Here is a 19,197-nt window from a genome sequence, read left to right on the forward strand (position 1 = left end):
CTGTCATTCTTTCAGTAGGTAACCAGGGTAGTGAATTGGAGATATCCGTTCAATGTAATAGATATGGAATTTTAGAAACATTTAATGACCTTTGTGAGGCTTTCAAGTAATTAATCACAAATTAACTGGCTGGATTAAACACTGAAAGGCCCCCCAAAAGAAATTAGAAACGCAGACTCTGCCTGAGGACCACAGCTAGCGAATTCTGCAGGATATTCTGGATCCATGCTGCTTAGAACAATACATAATATAGTGCAGGAAATAAACAGCCAAGACAGAAAAGATACAAAGAGTGTCTGGATGAAGACTGCACTTTGGCCCATTTCATCTCACCCTTCCAGAATACCAACCCTTCCATTTTGTTAACAAACTGGCATTACTCAACAATAACAAGAACAACAACTTGCAATTATATAGGACCCTTCACGGGGCAGCGTCTCGGAGCTACCCATCCTTCAATCAAACCCATTACACTTGTTCATTGCCTCTCACTGTAAATACATTCTTCGCAAGATTGATTCAGTTCAAGAAATTCCTTCTGCCCATTTAATAAAAAAAATCCTTGCAGCTGATACAGTGCCTTTCACATTGGAAGTGTGTCTCAAAGCGCACTTCATAGAATATACATTACAGGCAAACACAATGGCCATGAGGTGAATGATCAATTTTAATTGGAGATTGTGGGCTAGGACACTGGGAGAAACTTCTTTTTATTTTCCAAAAGTACTATGGGATCTCTAAAGTCCACCTGGTAAAGGTAGATTGGATTTTGGTTTAAAGTCTCATGAAAAGGACGGCACCTCCAACAATGCAGCACTCCTCCAGCACTACATTGCTATATCACTAGATATTATATTATGAGTTTAAAGTCCCGACAGGGAACTTGAACCTATAATCTTCTGACAGAGGTGAGAATGCTACCAATTGAGTGAGTCTGACATTTGATCTTATCCTTCCAGGATTTTCACTCTTCAGCCCAATGAAAAAAGCCCTTCAGCCCACTTGTCATGGATGTCAATGGTGAAATTCACATCCCCTGAACTCAATCTCTTTGTCTCAGAAAGTGGCTGTTGAAGAAACAAGGTGAAGGAAATTAACATCACCTCATTCCTATTTGTATTACAGTGAAACTTTGATAAGTATCCTTTGAAATTAAAACCCCCTTCCTCTCCCCCCTGACCCCAGTTCATGTCTGAAATGCTGTACACTGCCCAGTGCCTTGGGACGTCCTCCCAACGTGAAAGGCGCTATACAAATGTAATCTTGTTACTGTTGAAATAAGTAGTTAACTCCACATAACTAGCCACTCACTCAATATCCTGCTAATCAAGTACCTTGTGCTTTCTAGATACTGTACTTTGGATAACTATTCAACTCTGATAAGCAGTAGTAGTAGTATTTGAGCTATTTCGCTTGAGGTGATGAGTTATCAGAGTTTCGCTCGAGATGTGTAACAATCCTCAACCCTAAGTGAGAGATTTCACTCAGAAATCCCATAATGCTGAATAACAAATGATGTGCTTTTGAGACTGGAGCTGAGAGTTTATAGTTAGGGCTTTGGAAGGCTACCCTGCATGAGGGGCGCTGTATAAGTGCAAGTTGCTGCTGTTGTTATTGTTAGGGCTCTTACAACAACAACACAATTACAGTTTTATAGCGCCTTTCATGTCGGGAGGATGTCCCAAAGCACTGGATATTTTCTTTTAAGGCTCTTATTTATATTTAATCCATGCTGTATCCAAACAGAGACCATTGACATTGTAACTGTTAAGAAGAAGAATAATGCACTATTTCAAAGGAGATATCTTTGTTATATTTTTAAATATTTTGAATAAAAAGAGTAAAGAGAGGAGAAGTCAGGTAAAAGTGACAGCAATAAGTTAATGGTATGTAGACCATTGTCTGAATAAAGGAAGGTAATTACATGGTGTGTCTAAAACAGCTAGTTATGTTGTAATACCACAGTGATACATGAATACTTACTTCTGTTAACTCCAGTGATTTTAGAAATAGCCTCTGATTAATCTGATGTCAGCCTTACCACAACAATTATCATTTTGTTAAGCAATTTGCTTATATAATACAGAGGAGATTTCTATGAGAAAAGTCAAAGAGTTTAAAAGTTTCAGTCGTTTAGTTAGGATTGAAGCTCAATGTACCTCTTTCTCTCTTTCATACTCTCGTCTTTCTCTGTTCATGTCCAGATGAGATCCAGGATTCAATCATTCATCCCAATGATGCTGAGATTATTTTTGTTCCTCCCAAGGCTTGAAACATCTTAATCCTGCAGAGTCAGTCTTCAACCTTCCTTCAATCTTCCTTCCCTCTTCCTGGCTGCTGTCTATCCATTTTGGGTTGTAGAGTTTTATGATTTAGCAAATATGAGAACTAATTCATCCACAGTGAGACTAATTTGTCCAATGAAAAAGTTTAACATTTTTTCTGTTGCAGACTCTTCACATCCCACAGGAGAGTTCTCCCTGTTACATTGGAGAAAATTACAGTTTTCTCCCGGGAAGTTCAGGTGACATTAAAGATTACGTGGCAATATTCCAAAAGAGAAGGTAGTTTCTTCCGGTGTCCTGGTCAACACTTAACATGGCTGTTTGTGGGACACTGCTATATGCAAATTGGCAGCCACCTTCACCCAGGAAACACAGTCACTCCACTTTACAGTATATCCTATGAAGCACATTGAGATGTCTTCCCACCTTGAAAGCTGCTCTACTGAATGTATTATATCAAATGTTTCTGTCTGAGAAATTGAAAAATGTTTTTGGTCAGACAGGTGTCTGACACATGCGGAAACCCATCACCGTGCTTAACGGTATCCATACCAAACTTCGATTTCCATGATTCTCACCTACATATGGGAACTCCAGAGATAGATTCATGGAATGGAATGCGCACTCTCTCCCTGGAAGGACACATCTTGTTTACCTAATTCTGGAGTGTATTAGCCGCACGTTGGCAAGAGCCATGGTTTGGGGACCCTGGAGTGTGCGTTGGGGTAACTGCTGGAGTTATATTGACATCACTTGCAATTGATAGCACGGTCTGATAAGTTTGTACAGCTATGACCATCCTACCTGTTAGGGCTTTGTCTTGCAGGGTTAACAAGAGCTGAGTGGGAGGATTCCCCGTCCCCAATGAATTGACAATCCTGCAGAGAAAACAAGTTTGAATGGCCACTTGAGGTCAAATACGAGTTAGACATACAATATTGTTTTTCTCCTCTGATCTTGTCTCTAATGAGCTCCACAGTGAATTGCAAATGACCATGGATGCCAACATTTCATGAAAGAGATTATGAGAAGTACTGAAGTTTAAAGACAATGGTGACGGAGCACGTAGCAAGGGTAAGATTGCCTGCAGTGTACACGTGAGGTGCAATCCCACTGAAGTGTTCATAGAGCCATTTACATTTAAATTGCACCATCAAAATTACCCTGAAAAAAGACATCTCAGCATCAGATATCCATTGTCAGAAAATGTTTGAAATGCACAGCAGATCATCAGCATTTGAAAGAGAAAGACAGGTGTAACAACAGTCATATTATTACCCTACTCCCCCCCCCCGCCCCCACCAAACTGAACAACGTATTCTGCTGGATGAAACTTGCACAACCTGATTGCTCACTGAAGCAAACCTTTTATTTTTTTTTACATTTTTGTTTTTGGCAAGCTTCCCTGCTACTTGTCCAGCTAGGACTACCCTACCCCATAGGACTTTGTCTTAATAGGAACTGACTGGGATAATTCCGTGCCCCCAGTGACTGGTTTGCCCTTCCAAGTCCTGCCGATGAGCCAGGCTGATTGTGCGGTCATCAACAATGGTCTGGAATACTGTGGAACTGCCTGGTTCAGGAACCGGACTACCATGACTGCCACAGAGCGTGGGCTCAATTCTGACATTCAGTATCAAGGGCTAGATATGGACATGAAATCCAAATTGTTTGAAGGGAAGGAAACAGTGAGTCTTTGTTTGGTCAAAATGGCGAGAAGTATTAAGTGGGGTACCTCAGGGGTTTGTACTTGCACCCTTCCTGTTTCTCGTATATATATTAATGACCTAGATCCTAAGATCTAACGCAGTTAAATTTCCGGAACACACATATTGGGGAAATTGTGGAGTCAGAGTCAATATTTACAGCTTGTTTTTGTTCAGCACCCTTCACATGAGGTAGTTGAACAATGGCATAGTTTGACGCTGAGCCGCAGAGTAACTGTAGGTGACCGAAGGCAAGTCGAAGAGAAAAGTCTTCAGGTGCGACCTGAAGATAGGTAAAGAGGGGACCAGGTGGAGGGATCAAGGTTTGGTGAAAAGCATCTGCAAGTGATAGTAGAACAGAGGGTCACGGGACACAGGAAAGGGCTGCGCCGGCCAAGCAAAATGGGGGTGGGAGGGGTAAGTGAAGTGAAATGGTGGGGAGTGAGCACGCTGGAGAGGTAGGGAGGCTCTAGGGTATGAAGTAAGTGGGTATGAGGATTCAGCGAGAGGGAGCCAATGCAGCCTGGTGAGGGCTGGCGGTGTTGATGGGGTGTGGATATGGGCGGCAGAGTTTTGATTTAGTTGAGCTTGGTGGAGCTGGGGAGACTGGCAAGGAGGTGCTTTGGGGAGGTGACAAAGGCTTAGGTAATAGTTTGGGAGCGAGGTACTCACAGTGTTAAACTGATTCCAATGTAACAGTAATTATTCAATGCATTTCTTCATTGCCTGGATTCCTGGTAAAGATGTCCAGTCATCGTATTATCATTATCAGAATTAGGCTCGACCTTTCATACTGAGCAGAATATTAGAATTTAAATGGAGGGTTGTCACAAAATATAACAAGGTATACACATCAGTTTTCCTGACCATCTAAACTGGCTGGGGAAATCTCAATCTTACCACTTCATTTAATCTCTGCTTTGATAAAGACTTGATACCATTTTCTTTTGTAATTCATTTCCATAGATTAAGATAATTGGCCAATTTGACTCATTAAGACGCTGGCACATCTCGTTGTGAGTTCCACGGCTGAAATGAGTTGCTGCTATTTCATAGATAAACAGAAGCAGTGTGCTTTGACTAAACAGGAGTCAGTTCTGCATGACTGCTTTTATCTCTGATTAAATAACTACCTAATCTTCATTCTGTTAATTTTGCAATCTCTGACATTGACTTGACATTTGCATAAAACAACCCTCATCTGCAGGAGCCAATACTGTATGAAAAGTGACTGCTACAAAAATTACCTACTGAGACGATATTGCCTTTGGCACCAGCTTCTAAAAGCGGAATAGATAACTCAACTGCTTAAATCAATTTACATCCTGAAATGCATGGATCTTCCATGATTTTCAAAGTTGACATACTTTGAAGATCTCAAAGGTTCCGCCTTTTGGTGTCAAACATCTATGCTATGGATAAGCACCATATAAATCCATATGGTCTTCGCCTGAGTAGGAAGTCCTCTCACCTCTCACCCTATTTACTATAATTATTTTATTCCTCCATTTCTCTTTTAGATTATTGTCTCTCAGAGATGCTCTATTGCTACAAAACCACCCCTGGCTCCTTTCCTTTTAATTAGAGGTGAATACAATACAACCAATGATCAATACAAAGCTCTGCTAAGGTTCAAGTTACGTGTCCAGCTGGGATTACACTAAATCTTCGCACCTTAGCTCGCTGTGAACAGGACATGTCTACACCTCCTAGTCTTATTGGTGAGAAAGGCAAGCTGGGGAATCATTAAAATGGCAATAAATTACAACAGGCTGGTTTCCTGAGATGAATGGATTGAGAACAACGCAGCTTATATTTTTTTTACTAATAAACCAAGCGAAAGTGAAACAAACTCAAATCCTTGTACTCCCAAGTCCAGTGTAGAATTCACTGCACTGGCAGACTTATTGTGTTGCTTTTTACTGCTGTCTCTAACTCTCATGAAGATCCTTAATTGTACTCCCCCTTCCTTTGACAAAAACTATTCAAATAATCCCTTAAACATTAGTGCCTCGGAGTTTCAACACAAATAGCGGTGATTAATAGTCATTTATTTATTGAAACATTTGCTTTTATATAGATTAGGCTATTTTGCTTTTAATGATAAAGTGATAATTATTTCCAACAAACTTGCAGTGATGAAAACACAGATGTATTCCTATTTGAATCAATGGTTCCTTTTTGCTAAGTTAAGGTAGGACTGGACTAGGAATCATCACGTTGGCCATCAAGCCCTTTCCTTCTACAGACTATGGCTATTCTTCGATCTCTTGAAAAAACACCCTGTATAAATACTCCTCAAAGGTTGATGCACTGTTCAGTTCTGCTCTACAGCTATCCACAGACTCTGTCCTTAGCCCCTCCCCAAAACCCTCAGAGATAAATATTTGACATAGTCAGTCAAAGTAACAATTCACATTTCTATTGTGTTTTTCACATCTGAAGGATGTCTCAAAGCACTTCACATAGCTAACTGGAAGCCCAATGAGGAGGAGAGAGCTAAGGAGAGAGGGGAATAGGTGAAAGCATAATCAAGGAGATAGGTCTTAAACACGTTTGGAGGGTGGGGAGGGGGCAAAGCAGAGGGACTCCAGGATGGAGTCCCAGAACTGCACTGCCTACCACTATCAAAGGGCATCTGCTACATTAATGCAAGGATGATTGTTATTGTTAACACATTCAGAGCAACTGGAGCAGCTCAATATCTGTTCAGTGTCACAATGGATGTGTGGATTGTTAAATTCTATTTCAATTTCACGAGCTTTGATATAGAGTGCTGGAGAAATCCTCCCTGCATCCGTGCAATGATTCACATAGAGAAAGATTTAATCCCAGCAAGATGGGCACCAGCTGCTGTTCTATAATAATAAAACATTACCTACATAAAGAAATGTTTTTTTTAAACGGTATTTTCTCTTGAGATGACAGGTTTAAATATGCTGTACAAAACAGCACACATCATGAAATAGCAATTCACCGCCTAAAATCAATATGCAATAGTCGGAGCTTCTTGTGAGTCAACAAAGCCCAGGCTCAGACAGAAAATCGATGGCTTCCTCAAAAGAAATTATTTGTTTGCTCTTACAAGTCATGCCTTGTTGATGTGAGAGTCCCTGTGTCCAGTAACTAGTGCACACTGGCACCCGAGTTACACATTCCCTCAATACAATCTACAATCATCACCTAGGAACACAATAATAGTTTTAGACAGGCAGCCTCTCAATAGATTCCTCTATCCCATCATCTAATAACTCCAGATTCTGTATTGACTGACGTTCTGTCTGACCCCGAGTATCAAACTGCACAACTGGTCAATTGTTTTCCTCCACCTATTGCCTTCTCATTCTCACTTCTGCTGAAACCCTTATCCTCGAGGATAAAGTTGTCCAATTGTCTCTCCCCTCTCCCATCTCCCCAAGCCTGATCCACTCCACACTCTGACTTGGCAGTTCTGGTCTTCAAATCATTCGTAATCTCACATCACCCTATCAATGGAATCTTCTCTAAAGCTATGTTACAGCCTGACCCTTCCACTTTTTCAATGCTGGTTTATTGTTCAATCCTCACTCCCTTCACTCCATCAACAGTGGCTGTGGTTTTAAACCACCAAGTCTCGATGCTCTGAAACTAAGGCACTTTTCCTCATTACCTCTCTCCCTGCTTTCAAAAAACTCCTAAAATCAAATTGAGGAAACACAGAGCAGATACACACAGCCTATCTGCATGTCCAGTAGTCTATAATAGGCTCCAATGTGGAATTAGACCTGCACTTGAAATACCAGCAAAATATTCCTGTTGTGAGCATGAACAAAATTCTCTCTACAGCCACATAGCTTCCCAACGCTCATAGTCAAAACTCTTACATGGAGACTGCCTCTTGAATGGAGTATTGGATGAAGCCTTAAATATCGAAGGAACGAAGGAGTCAACTGCCTTTAGAAGAGAAGTGGCAAGAGAGGGGGGAAATAAACATTTGTTAATGCTAAGATCATTATTACAGAAACATTCCATAGAACCATAGAAATTTCCAGCCCATTGTGTCTGTGCTGCTCTTTTAAGAGCAATCCTTTCAGCCCCATTTCTTTGGCTGTCCCCACGCCATACCTTTTATGTATTTAGCTAGATCTCGTTTGAAAGACAATGTGGATCCTGCCTCAACCAACACTCCCAGCTGAGCATTCCATATCCTAAGTAGACTGTGTGAAAAAAATGTCCTAACTTCCTCACTTGCTAACTATCTTAAATTGATGCCGTCTCGTCACTTCACACTGAGATCACGATGACTGTGCTCGCGAGTTACTACAAAATGAATCAATCTCATTCGAATCCAAATACACAGTCACTGCACTTTACAATGAAGTGTTTTGAGACGTTCGACGATGTATCAAATGCAAGGATTATTAACGTGTGTAGGAAGCTGCCTTCTTAATCATTCAGCTGGTGGTCTTTCAGTCTTCTCGACTAGTGCCTTCCGACTCCACTCAATAACTGAACATAAGAATCACACTGAGCTTTCTTACCCTTAATTAATGACATCTATTGTAACCGATGTCACGGTGAGTGAATGAAACATGCCTTCATCAGCTGCAGTTGCTTGCCAGGCTTTTATCCCCAGTAGCAATAACCATAGACCATAGCTCCCAGCTGCAGTCAGGCTTCACTAAGCTTTGATTGAGCTCTGAGCTCTGAAATGAGCTCTGAAATCTGCTGTGTTTTCACCCACACTTTATGCCAGCATTTTGCTCCAGAAAAGACCAGTTAGTCCAATAGAATGTTATCTCTGATCGTGAAATGTTTACCTGCATTATGTTTCACTCGCTTTTAAATTGCTGTTTAAATTCATTTTAAACTGTTTTTCTTTACTGGCAGGCTAGTTTGTTCATTTCTTTTCGGCTGGTCAGGGTCAAGTGTAAAGTGAATTGACTGTATACTTTGTGGGCGAAACACTAAAAAAAAGACAGAAAATCCTGTGAAGATCTTTGAGAAGTTTCGATGGCGGGACAAGGCACTGTACTAAATGCAAGGATTATTATTATCAGGTTGTGTCTTGTAGCTCACTGAAACCTTGCTTGTATTTAGGCAATTCTTTTACCTCACAGAGACCAAGGATGTGCCTCAGAGATAAAGCTCGTAGCTCATGAATGTGATGAATCTTGTTCGTCAGAGACCAGGCTTGTAGCTCACATGATGAAACTAAGACATCACTGAGACCAACTGCACTTTACTCAAACCCATCCAGTACCTCCTGAGAGCAACCTTACACCTCACTGTGACCAACATTGTGGCTTAATGACCTGAGATTTGCTTCTCACTGAAACATGACTGGAGGCCACAAGACCAGGGTTGTACCCCAAGTTCAGAGTCTGGTCAGATTATCATCGCTGTTTAGTGAGGCGAGACTGGAACCCACGCCCCTCCTTGCTCTGTGCATGCCTAATGACCACCTAATCAGACGCCATAGTGAAGAGCCCAGTCACAAAACTTGGCTCAAAAAAAGGAAATGTTTATTGACAAACAAAAATATGATAGATTTCACAGTTTACAAACGCAAGCTTTAATAATAACAGTAGTAACAGTAACAGTAATAATAATATGGTCCTTTTAAAATACAACTGCAAGATATAATATAATAATATAACAATAAAATATAATAAAACAATTTTATAACAATAATTTAATAATAATATTAACATGAACAATAAGTATAAAAATGTATAAAAACTACCCCCAACAAAATCCAACAAAAGGAATAATAACAATAACAACAATAATAACAACAAATAATATAATCTTCCGAGGAGAGGAGCAGAGGAGCCACGATCCAGCCAGAGGAGATGAGAGGGGAGGAGTGTTCTTTAACCTCAATCATCAGTTCTTTTCCTCCAGGAAAAACAACACCAGCAGCAGGTCCTGCATTTATAAAAGGAAACATCAGTGAGTCCTGGAAACACCTGGAAAAAGCTGAATATTGACAGGATCACAAGGGGATCCGACTCCCACCGACAATCTCCGCATCACAGCATTCAGCCGTTTCTTCAATGAGTCCAGAGTCCTGGCCACAACCAGCCTTCCTGGCAACCCAGAGAGAGTCTCACTGAGAGAGCGTTACTGTACCTTTTCCTCTTTTTCTTTTTCTTTGCTTCTGCTGCTGCTGCTGCTGGTGGGGACACAAAAAGACACTTTGACAATGACCCCCCACACACCAGCCTTTCCCTCCAGACCGACCACTCTGCAAACCCAAAGGTCTCACTTGGTCACAAGAGGGATTGGAGGATCAGGAGCAGTCATTGAAGCGCAAGATTTGGGGGGGAGTGAAACACGGAGCGAGACCAGGCCTGTGGACTGGGTGGCCCTCCTCCACTCCAGAATGGCACCTTTCAGACATGGAGCTCGTTCATACTTCCTGGAAGGGGTGACAGGCTGAGGGGATCCGCTGGGATCTGAAGCGGGAATTCCTGTTCCCACGTCCAGTCTCCAGCCCCTGAGCTGACGGGCAGAGACACCACCTGCCCAACTGGGTGAGGAGCCACTGAGTGGGGATCACATCCTCTGTGAAACGGACAGACTTGCTTACCCCTGGAGAGTTCCTCCACTCCCGCTTCTACCGATGTCTGTGGGGACAGAATTTGCTCGAATTAGACAGTCACTGAAAATCAGCTTCAAAATAGACTGCAGCTCCTCCCACCTTCTCCACTTCTCCTGCGATCGCAGCATTTCTTACATTACCTGCTCTCTCTGGATGCCCTGAACTTCCTCCTCTTTCTGTTCTTCTTCGTCCTAAAGACAAAGTGAAAGATTCAGCCCCTCGCTCAGATCTCGTGTCAGCCTGGCTCAGTGGGAGCGCTCTCTACTCTGAGATAGACAGTTGTGGGTACTAACGCCACATTGGGACTGAGAATCACATAGTCTAAGGTGACACAGCAATGCAGTGCTGGGGTGGTGCTGCTTTGCTGGAGGTGCCAACCTTTGGATGAGATGTTAATCTGAGGTCCCAACTACCTGTTCAGTCGCCGTTAAAGATCTTGTGGTACAATTTGAAAAGAGAAGGGAGTTTCTCTCTCCCGGTGCCCTGGCCAACAGTGCCACAGATAGAATTGGTCACTCATTCCAAGGCCGTTTGTGGGACACTGCTGTGTGTAAATTAGCTGCCACACTTTTCCCACAAAAACAGTCACTACACTTTAAAGTACATCCTGTGAGGCGCTTTGAGACGTCTCAATGACACGATAAGGCACTGTATCAAATGCGAGGATTACTGTATCAAATGCCCGTCAGTTACACAGCGTCTTGCCCGCCTGCGCTCACTCACTGACTTTGGGACGTCCTCTGCCACAACAGTGTTGTTCTCCTCCATTTGTTCTCTTCTCTTCAGCCTAACAAACAACAACAGCAACAACTTGCCCTTATGCACGATGCCACTCACATATCAAGGAGTTTCACACAGATACCGGGAGCCCTGAGCAGCCGGGGGAAGGGCAGGGTTTGGGGACGACGGCCAAAGAAATTGCCAAAGTGATTCGTTTCTGAGAGGAGTTTGAAGGCAAAAACAGAAGTTTTGAGGCGAAGGGATTTGGGGGCAGTTTATGGAGAGAGCGGACGTAGCAAAAACCTTACCACCACCTCCTCGCCCCTTCCCTGTCCGTGGCGATGCTCTTGACCTGGTAAAGAGGCAGAAAGGAGAGGATTAGCTGCCGGCAAAGCCCTGGCAGTTATGTCTCTGAAGACATTGCAGGATTGGGCTGGAGAATATCAATCTCCAATCCCGACCGGGCTGTAACTCGGTGAGTCTCTGGGTCTGACACTCACTTCTTTGGTTTTCAGCTCCAGCTCCTCTTGTGCCGTGGCCAGCTCCAGGTCAAGAGGGGAAGACAGTGCTGTTTCCTGAAATACAAAGCTGTCGTTAGTGTGTGTGGACTCAGTTTCTTGATTCTAGTTGCCCTTAGCTATCCAGAGCCTTGGGATGTCCTCTCCACTGCAGGGGGAGTGAGAGTGTCACGTTTCCTGTGCAGATTCTGTGTGTTTTGGCTGGGAATTAACTGGAGATTGTCGTCTCCCCTCCCACCCCTGTGGGTGACGCAGATCAGGGACATTAGAATACATTAGAATATACAGCACAGGATCACGCCATTCGGCCCAACTGTTATGCTCCACATGAGCCTCGCCTCCTCCTACCCTTCCTCAACTGAGCCTTCAAGCATAACCTTCTATTCCTTTCTCCCTCATGTACCTATCTCGCTTTCCCTTAAATACATCTATGCTATTTGCCTCAACAACTCCGTGTGGTAGCATGTTCCACATTCCCACTATTTGTGTGAAGAAATTTCTTCTAACTTCCCTATTTGAGCTATTTGCAACGATTTTATATTGATGGCCCCTGGTTTTGGACTCTGCCACAAGTGGAAACATCCTCCTATGTCTACTCTATCAAAACCTTTCATCGTTTTAAAGACCTCTATCACGTCACCCTTTACCCTCATCTGTTCAAGAGAAAACAGTCCAAGCGTGTTCAGCCTTTCCCGATAGATGTAACCTCTAAGTTCTGGGATCATCCTTGTGAATCTACTTTGCACCCTCTCCAGCGCCTCTGCATCCCTTCTATAATGTGGGGACCAGAACTGCACACAGTATTCTAAGTGTGGTCTTTCAAGGTTCTACAGAGGTTTACCATAACTTTCCTGCTTTTCATTTCTGTCACTCCAGAAATGAACCCCAATGGCTGGTTTCCTTTTTTTATGGCCTTATTAACCTTGATTGCTACTTTTAGTGAATTGTGTATGTGTATCCCCAGGTCCCTTTGCTCCTCTACCCCATTTTAGGCTTTTATTTTCCAAGATGTATGTCACTTACCTCACACTTTTCTGCTTTGAAATGCATTTGCCATTTAAGTGCCGACTCAGCAACTTTATTAATGTCTTGCTGTAATGTGATGCAGTCCTCGTCTGTATTAACTATGCCCCCAATTTGATGGCATCCGCAAATGTTGAAATTCTACTGCTGATTCCCGAATCCAAATCATTAATCATCTCCACACTCCCGGCCACTGTCCTCGGGCATCTCAGTTGGGAGCTCAATGCCACCTGTCACAGACTTACTAACCTCCCACTGACTGGGATGGAACCTGGCCATGTCCAGCAGTGCGGTCGTCTTAGGAATTGCTGTGCGCTGGATGCCAGAGTGGCTCCCTGGCTCTTTATGGCAAACTTCTGTGCGCAACTGGCTTCCGCAAAACAAAGTCACTACACTTTCCAGTATTTCCCGTGAAGTGCTTTGAGACGTCAGGATGACATGACCAGCTGCTGTACAAATACAAGGATTACTATAATTATTATTACCTGATTGGAGGATCTTGAAAGAAGGAATTCCTTGCACCGTTGCATCATTATTTCAGCTTTCTAAGAAAGAAATGGATTGTCATTGAAGCTGCTCCCAGTCAGGGGTCAGGCACACGGCCCTCCCCGCTCAGCAGACAACAACAACAACAGTTTACAAATTTACATTTGTATAACGCATTTCCCGTCTGGAGGATGACCCAACGCATAGACGACAGTGACATTACTTTGGGAAATGCTTTACATAATCTCCGGTAAGTGCTTTGAGACGTCTGAATGACATGATAAGGCGCTATATCAAATGGAAAGATAATTATTATCCAGGGATTGTACGGTGGGGACACGGATGTACGCTGGACGTGACGAGGACATTACCGGCCGCCACCGTCTAGTCCTCTATAAAGCGCCTGCACCATCAGCCCGTTAGTTACGCTATGACCCGTCTGCCTACGCTCACTCACGATCTGTGGGAATTCTTCTGATCCAGCCTCCTTATTCTCCCCTCCTGTCTCCTTGTTCTGTTGCCTAACGAACAACAACAACAACTTGCCCTTATACACAATGCCGCTCACATTAGACTCAAGTCTCAAAGAGCTTTACACAGAGACCGGGAGCTCCGAGCAGCCATGGGAAGGGCAGGGTTTGACGATACCAACCAAAGGAACGGCCAAACTGATTAGTTTCTGAGCTGCGTTTGAAGGCTGGAAGAGACAGTTCGAGGCGAAGGGTTTTTGGGGGTTTTGTGGAGAGTGGGGCCGTAGCCAAATCCTTACCTGCTCCTCTCCTCCTCCCTCTTGGCTGAGATCATCTTGACCTGCAGCAGAGACACAAAGGAGACTATTAGCTGCTGGCAAGGCCCTGGCGGCGATGACTGTCTGAAGACATTGCAGGACTGGGCTGGAGAATGTCAAGTGTCCAAACCCATCCGGACTGTAACTCGGTGAGTCTCTGGGCCTGACACTCACCTGGTTGGCTAGACGCTCCAAATCCCGTTGTGCCCACGCCAGCGCCAGGTCAAGAAAGGCCATTTCATGTTCTTCCTAAGAAACAAATCTGTTGTTAGTGTGTGCAGACCCTATGTCTTAATTCAAACCCTGTTCCTCAGCTCGGTGGCCATTGGTCTGCTTCATGTCCCCCACCCTGACGTTCTTCATTCCGTGCCAAAGCTTGGGTGCAAACCCTTAAATGTCCAATGCCTTGGGAAGTCCTCCTGACGTGAAATGCGCTTTGGCCGTTTTTGTTGTTGTGTGCCGGACAATGAGAGGGACGCAGCAAAAACAACAAGTTACACTTGTATAGCGCCCTTCATGTCAGAAAGAAATCACAGAGAGCTGGGAGTTGGGAAGAGAAGGGGTGGAGGGCAAGAGGTGTAGGGGTGGGAGGGTGCCCGAAGGCACGGTGAACAGGAAGGTCATTCGTCGGGATTTGAATGTCCCATATATATGTCTATAGATATATAGATGTGGATTATCAGTTTGCAAACCCGAGTGCGGGAGAGGACATGAGTTGCAGAATTCTGAATCTTCTGCAGCTTGTGGAGGGAGAGTTGGGAAGCCCAGCGAGCAGGCAGTTGGCGTAGTCAAACATGTCTGCTGTACGGTGTTTGTGTGTTGTGGGTGTGAATTAAATGGAGATTGTCCTCCCCCTCCCTCTCTCTTGTGTGAGAGGAATCTCTCAGATCAGACACATCTCCACTCGCCAGTCTCCCACTGACTGGGATGAGCCCTGTCCGTGTCCGGCAGTGCAGTCGGTTCGGGAATTGCCGGTGCTGGATGCCGGAGTTGGAGTCCCAAGTGAAGCTGGGGATTGATGCACGTCCCCCAATGCCCGTCTCCCACTCACTCCATGGCTCTTTGTGGGAAAATTCTGGGTGCAGCTGGCCGCCACATTTCATCCGCAAAACACAGTCACTGCACTTCACAGTATGTCCTGTAAAGTGCCTTGATATGTGTCAACAAAGTGATCAGGCGACGTAACAAATATGATTATTATTATTATTACCTCTTTGGAGGAGTCAGAGAACATAAAAGTGAAGAACAATTCCCGCAAACTTCTTTTGTCCTGAGAAAGAAATGGATTGTCATTCAGACTGGCCCCAGTCAGGCGGTCAGGCACACGGCCCTCCTCACACAGCAGACAGTTGCAATACTTTGGGAAATGGTTTTATTATTGATGTTTCCCGGTTCGCACCCGGTCTGGAGTGTCACTCAACTGCTCACTGGCCTTGGACATTCCCAGACTCACAGGCTGTGCCCAGGGGCAGTGAGAGGGTCAGGTCTCCTGTACAGTGTCTGTGCTGTGGCTGTGAATTGAGTGGAGATTGTCCTCATTGCTCCCCCCTCACCCCCCACCTCTGACATGTGTGAGAGGAACCTCTCAGATGAGGGCCATCTCCACACTCCCCGGCCACTGTCCTGGCACCTCAGTCAGGGGCTGAATAACGACTATTTAAATTTGCCGCCGTGTGTCCCAGAATGTGTGTCAGGCCCAGGACGTCCTGTGACGTCTGTCAATCACCGCTCGTCGCTTCCACCCGCTCCCCAAGTCCCGCCCCCACACTCACCTCTGGTCGTGGCTCCTCCTCCTCATCGTCCCGCGGGTTGTCCTTCACCTTCAGCGCTGCTGCTTCCAGGTTCCTAAGGCTGGAGCGAGATTTTAATAATAATAATAATCCTCGCATTGATACAGCGCCTTACCATGTTGTCGCAATGCCTCAAAGCGCTTCACAGGATATACTGTAAATGGTGGTGACTGTGTATTTTGTGGGCGATACATGACAGCCAGTTGCACACAGCAGTGTCCCACAAACAGCCATGGAGTATAATTACATTGTGCTCTGGTCACATACTATCAACGTAATCTCGTGTGTTCTGGACACTGAAACAAACCCAGAGCGGAGTTGAGCGCTGGCTGAGCGGAGTATTACTTACAGAGCCCGTCACTGACACATGACACAACGAGAGAGGACACACTCACCTATTCTCCTTCACCCTCTCCTCCTCCTCCTCCTCCCCTGCAATCACACAAGAAACATCAGTCAGTGTTGGAGCGGATTCTCGGCCAGGGAGACTCTCAACTAAACCTTTAAGATTATTGTGAAAGCTGCTGAAGATTGACTGACTGTCAGAGTGGAGCTGATTGTGGGTCTCACACCAAAAACTCTACGTTTTCTCTCCTCTTGGGGCAAGGATTCTATCTGAATGGCTCAAGTTAACTCTTCAAGCCAATGCTCTAATGGTAGGGTGGTCCTAGCTTGGAAAAGCACTGGGAAAGCTTGCCAGACTGTGCTCCCAATGGCAGCGGTTTTAGCTGGTTAGACTCCAGCAGTTACAGGTAACGCACACTCTGGGGTCCCAAAGCCTTGGTTCTTGCCAACCTGGGCCCAATACTCTCCAGAATAAGGTAACCACAATAATGGAGCGGGTACAAATTCCATAGCAATACGGGTGAATTTCCATGTGTAGATGGGATGCGTGGAACTCTCAGTCCAGCTACGATGCTTTTTAGCATAGTGATGGGTTTCCGTATGTGTCAGACACCCGGCTGACCAAAACACCAGGGAGATTCCTGTACCCGCGGGCCGAGGGCTGATGTGCACGAGAGGAAGAGAATGTGTTTACCTGTCTGTGTTTCCACCGCAGTGGCTGAGCGGAGTTCTTCATCTGGTCCTTCGAACAACCATTTTGATTCTGAAAGGTCGACGGACCATTCTTCCTCTCGCTCGCTGGTGGGTTCCATAATTCCTCTCTCTCCAGCTGTAGCCACTGGAAAAACAAGTCTCATGACGATCGTGTAAGTGAAACGTGCAACGTCTGACGTGTTTAATTATCACATCATCCAAAACTCTGCTGCACCTGGGATCTGCTCACAAGCTCTGCTTCACTGGTTTAACTCAGTTTCTCCCTCCCTGAAATCTTGTATCTATCCGTCGGTGTACACTGCACCATTTCTCGCTTCCCAAAACTCCCCACAAACTGCAACTCTGCCCAACTCAGGGTTTGTACAAGTCCAAATTTGGTTCACAGAGAGAAAAGTACTTGCATTTTTGAAGAGTTTCAGCCTGAAAACAACCAAAACAACAACAACAAATTTCACTTGTATATCACCATTCACGTTAGGAGAACGTCCCAAGTCATAATGAATGTCTCAAAACTGCCGCATACAAATAAACCCCCACCACAGGGAAATCTCTTCTCACACCAACTCTGCCTTTTGAATAAAAACAAACACACAAAGACAACTCTCAGATCAGAAACCACAAAGTTCAGCTGTGAATAAAACCTCTCTCTAAAACAACACATCAGGCTTACCGTCCGTACTAATCCTGTCCATGTTCTGATATGAAACCGTGATTTTTATTGTTTCTGTATGTTCTGATTTTCTTGATTCCCTCCAATTTTCCTTATTTTCTAAATTCTTCTCAGTGTCCTGGAGATGCCCTTGTGAGCTGCTGATCCCTCCTCTCTTCAGCCCCAACAGAGAATCAGACAACGTTTCTCCACAAACCGGTCGCCGGGGCCTGACATCACAATCCCCCCCCAACCCCCCAACCCCCAACACCCAACCCCCCAACCCCAACCCCAACCCCGCGCTGCCCTGGAGTGTCAGCCTCTGACACCACAATACCAAGAGACCAATGGACAGCCCTGACGTCACAATCCGCCCCAATCCCCACCCGCACCGCGGGGCTGTGTTTACATTCGCATCAGAGAGAAAAGCTTCAAACAGACAAATAATAATCAATGTCTCAAAGTGTCTGTAGTGATTGTTGCCAAGTGCAATAACTGTCTCTCTATGTCGGCAATCACACGGCAGCCATTTTGCTCACAGCGACGTCACACAAACTGCTCTGAGATGAAGGATCAATTTTCACATCATTTGCATTGGGAGTACACCCCACGTAATAAATATCTCAAAGATGCCCCATACAAGCCCCCCCCGAACCACCCCCCGCCCCACCCCCCACCCACCCCCACGCCACGGAAATCTCTTCTGAAACCACTTCTGCTTTTTGAATAAAAACAAACATAAGAACATAAGAACATACGAATTAGGAGCGGGAGTAGGCCATTCGGCCCCTCGAGCCTGCCCCGCCATTCGATAAGATCATGGCTGATCTTCAGACCTATCTCTAATTACCCACCCTATCCCCATATCCCCTAATCCCTCTATTTACACGTGAAGACAACTCGCAGATTAAAAACCACAAAGTTCAGATGGGAATGAAACCTTTCTCTAAAACAACACATCAGGCTTACCGTCCATACTAGTACTGTCCATGTTCTGATATGAAACCGCGATTTTTATTGTTTCTGTATGTTCTGATGCTTTTGATTCCCTCCAATTTTCCTTATTTTCTAAATTCTTCTCAATGTCCTGGAGATGCCCTTGTGAGCTGCTGATCCCTCCTCTCTTCAGCCCCAACAGAGAATCAGACAACGTTTCTCCACAAACCCGTCGCCGGGGCCTGACATCACAATCCCCCCCAACCCCCCAACCCAACCCCCCCAACCCCCAACCCCAACCCCGCGCTGCCCTGGAGTGTCAGCCTCTGACACCACAATACCAAGAGACCAATGGACAGTCCTGATATCACAATTCCCCCCCAATCCCCACCCGCACCGCGGGGCTGTGTTTACATTCGCATCACAGAGAGAAAAGCTTCAAACAGACAAATAATAATCAATGTCTCAAAGTGTCTGTAGTGATTGTTGCCAAGTGCAATAACTGTCTCTCTATGTCGGCAATCACACGGCAGCCATTTTGCTCACAGCGACGTCACACAAACTGCTCTGAGATGAAGGATCAATTTTCACATCATTTGCATTGGGAGTACACCCCACGTAATAAATATCTCAAAGCTGCCCCATACAAGCC

At 44.8% G+C, this 19,197-nt stretch overlaps 1 protein-coding gene across 1 annotated transcript; it reads right to left on the bottom strand.

Annotated features, from left to right (window-relative positions):
- Window positions 1-7,810: 7,810 nt before the first annotated feature.
- LOC103179595 (trichohyalin-like) lies at window positions 7,811-18,829 on the bottom strand. The gene is made up of 16 exons (XM_042338617.1): window positions 18,579-18,829; window positions 16,941-17,084; window positions 16,297-16,333; window positions 15,884-15,962; window positions 15,322-15,381; window positions 14,286-14,360; window positions 14,094-14,134; window positions 13,782-13,845; window positions 13,324-13,383; window positions 11,798-11,872; window positions 11,606-11,649; window positions 11,301-11,364; window positions 10,718-10,768; window positions 10,566-10,602; window positions 9,717-9,901; window positions 7,811-7,924 (listed from the first exon to the last, which is right to left on the bottom strand). The coding sequence occupies exons 1-16, from the start codon at window positions 18,598-18,600 to the stop codon at window positions 7,811-7,813; spliced, it is 1,152 nt and encodes a 383-aa protein (XP_042194551.1). The 5' UTR covers window positions 18,601-18,829.
- Between the last annotated feature and the right edge of the window lie 368 nt (window positions 18,830-19,197).

The sequence above is a fragment of the Callorhinchus milii genome, unplaced genomic scaffold (genome assembly GCF_018977255.1).
Source record: "Callorhinchus milii isolate IMCB2004 unplaced genomic scaffold, IMCB_Cmil_1.0 Scaffold10, whole genome shotgun sequence".
Lineage (NCBI taxonomy): Eukaryota > Metazoa > Chordata > Chondrichthyes > Chimaeriformes > Callorhinchidae > Callorhinchus > Callorhinchus milii.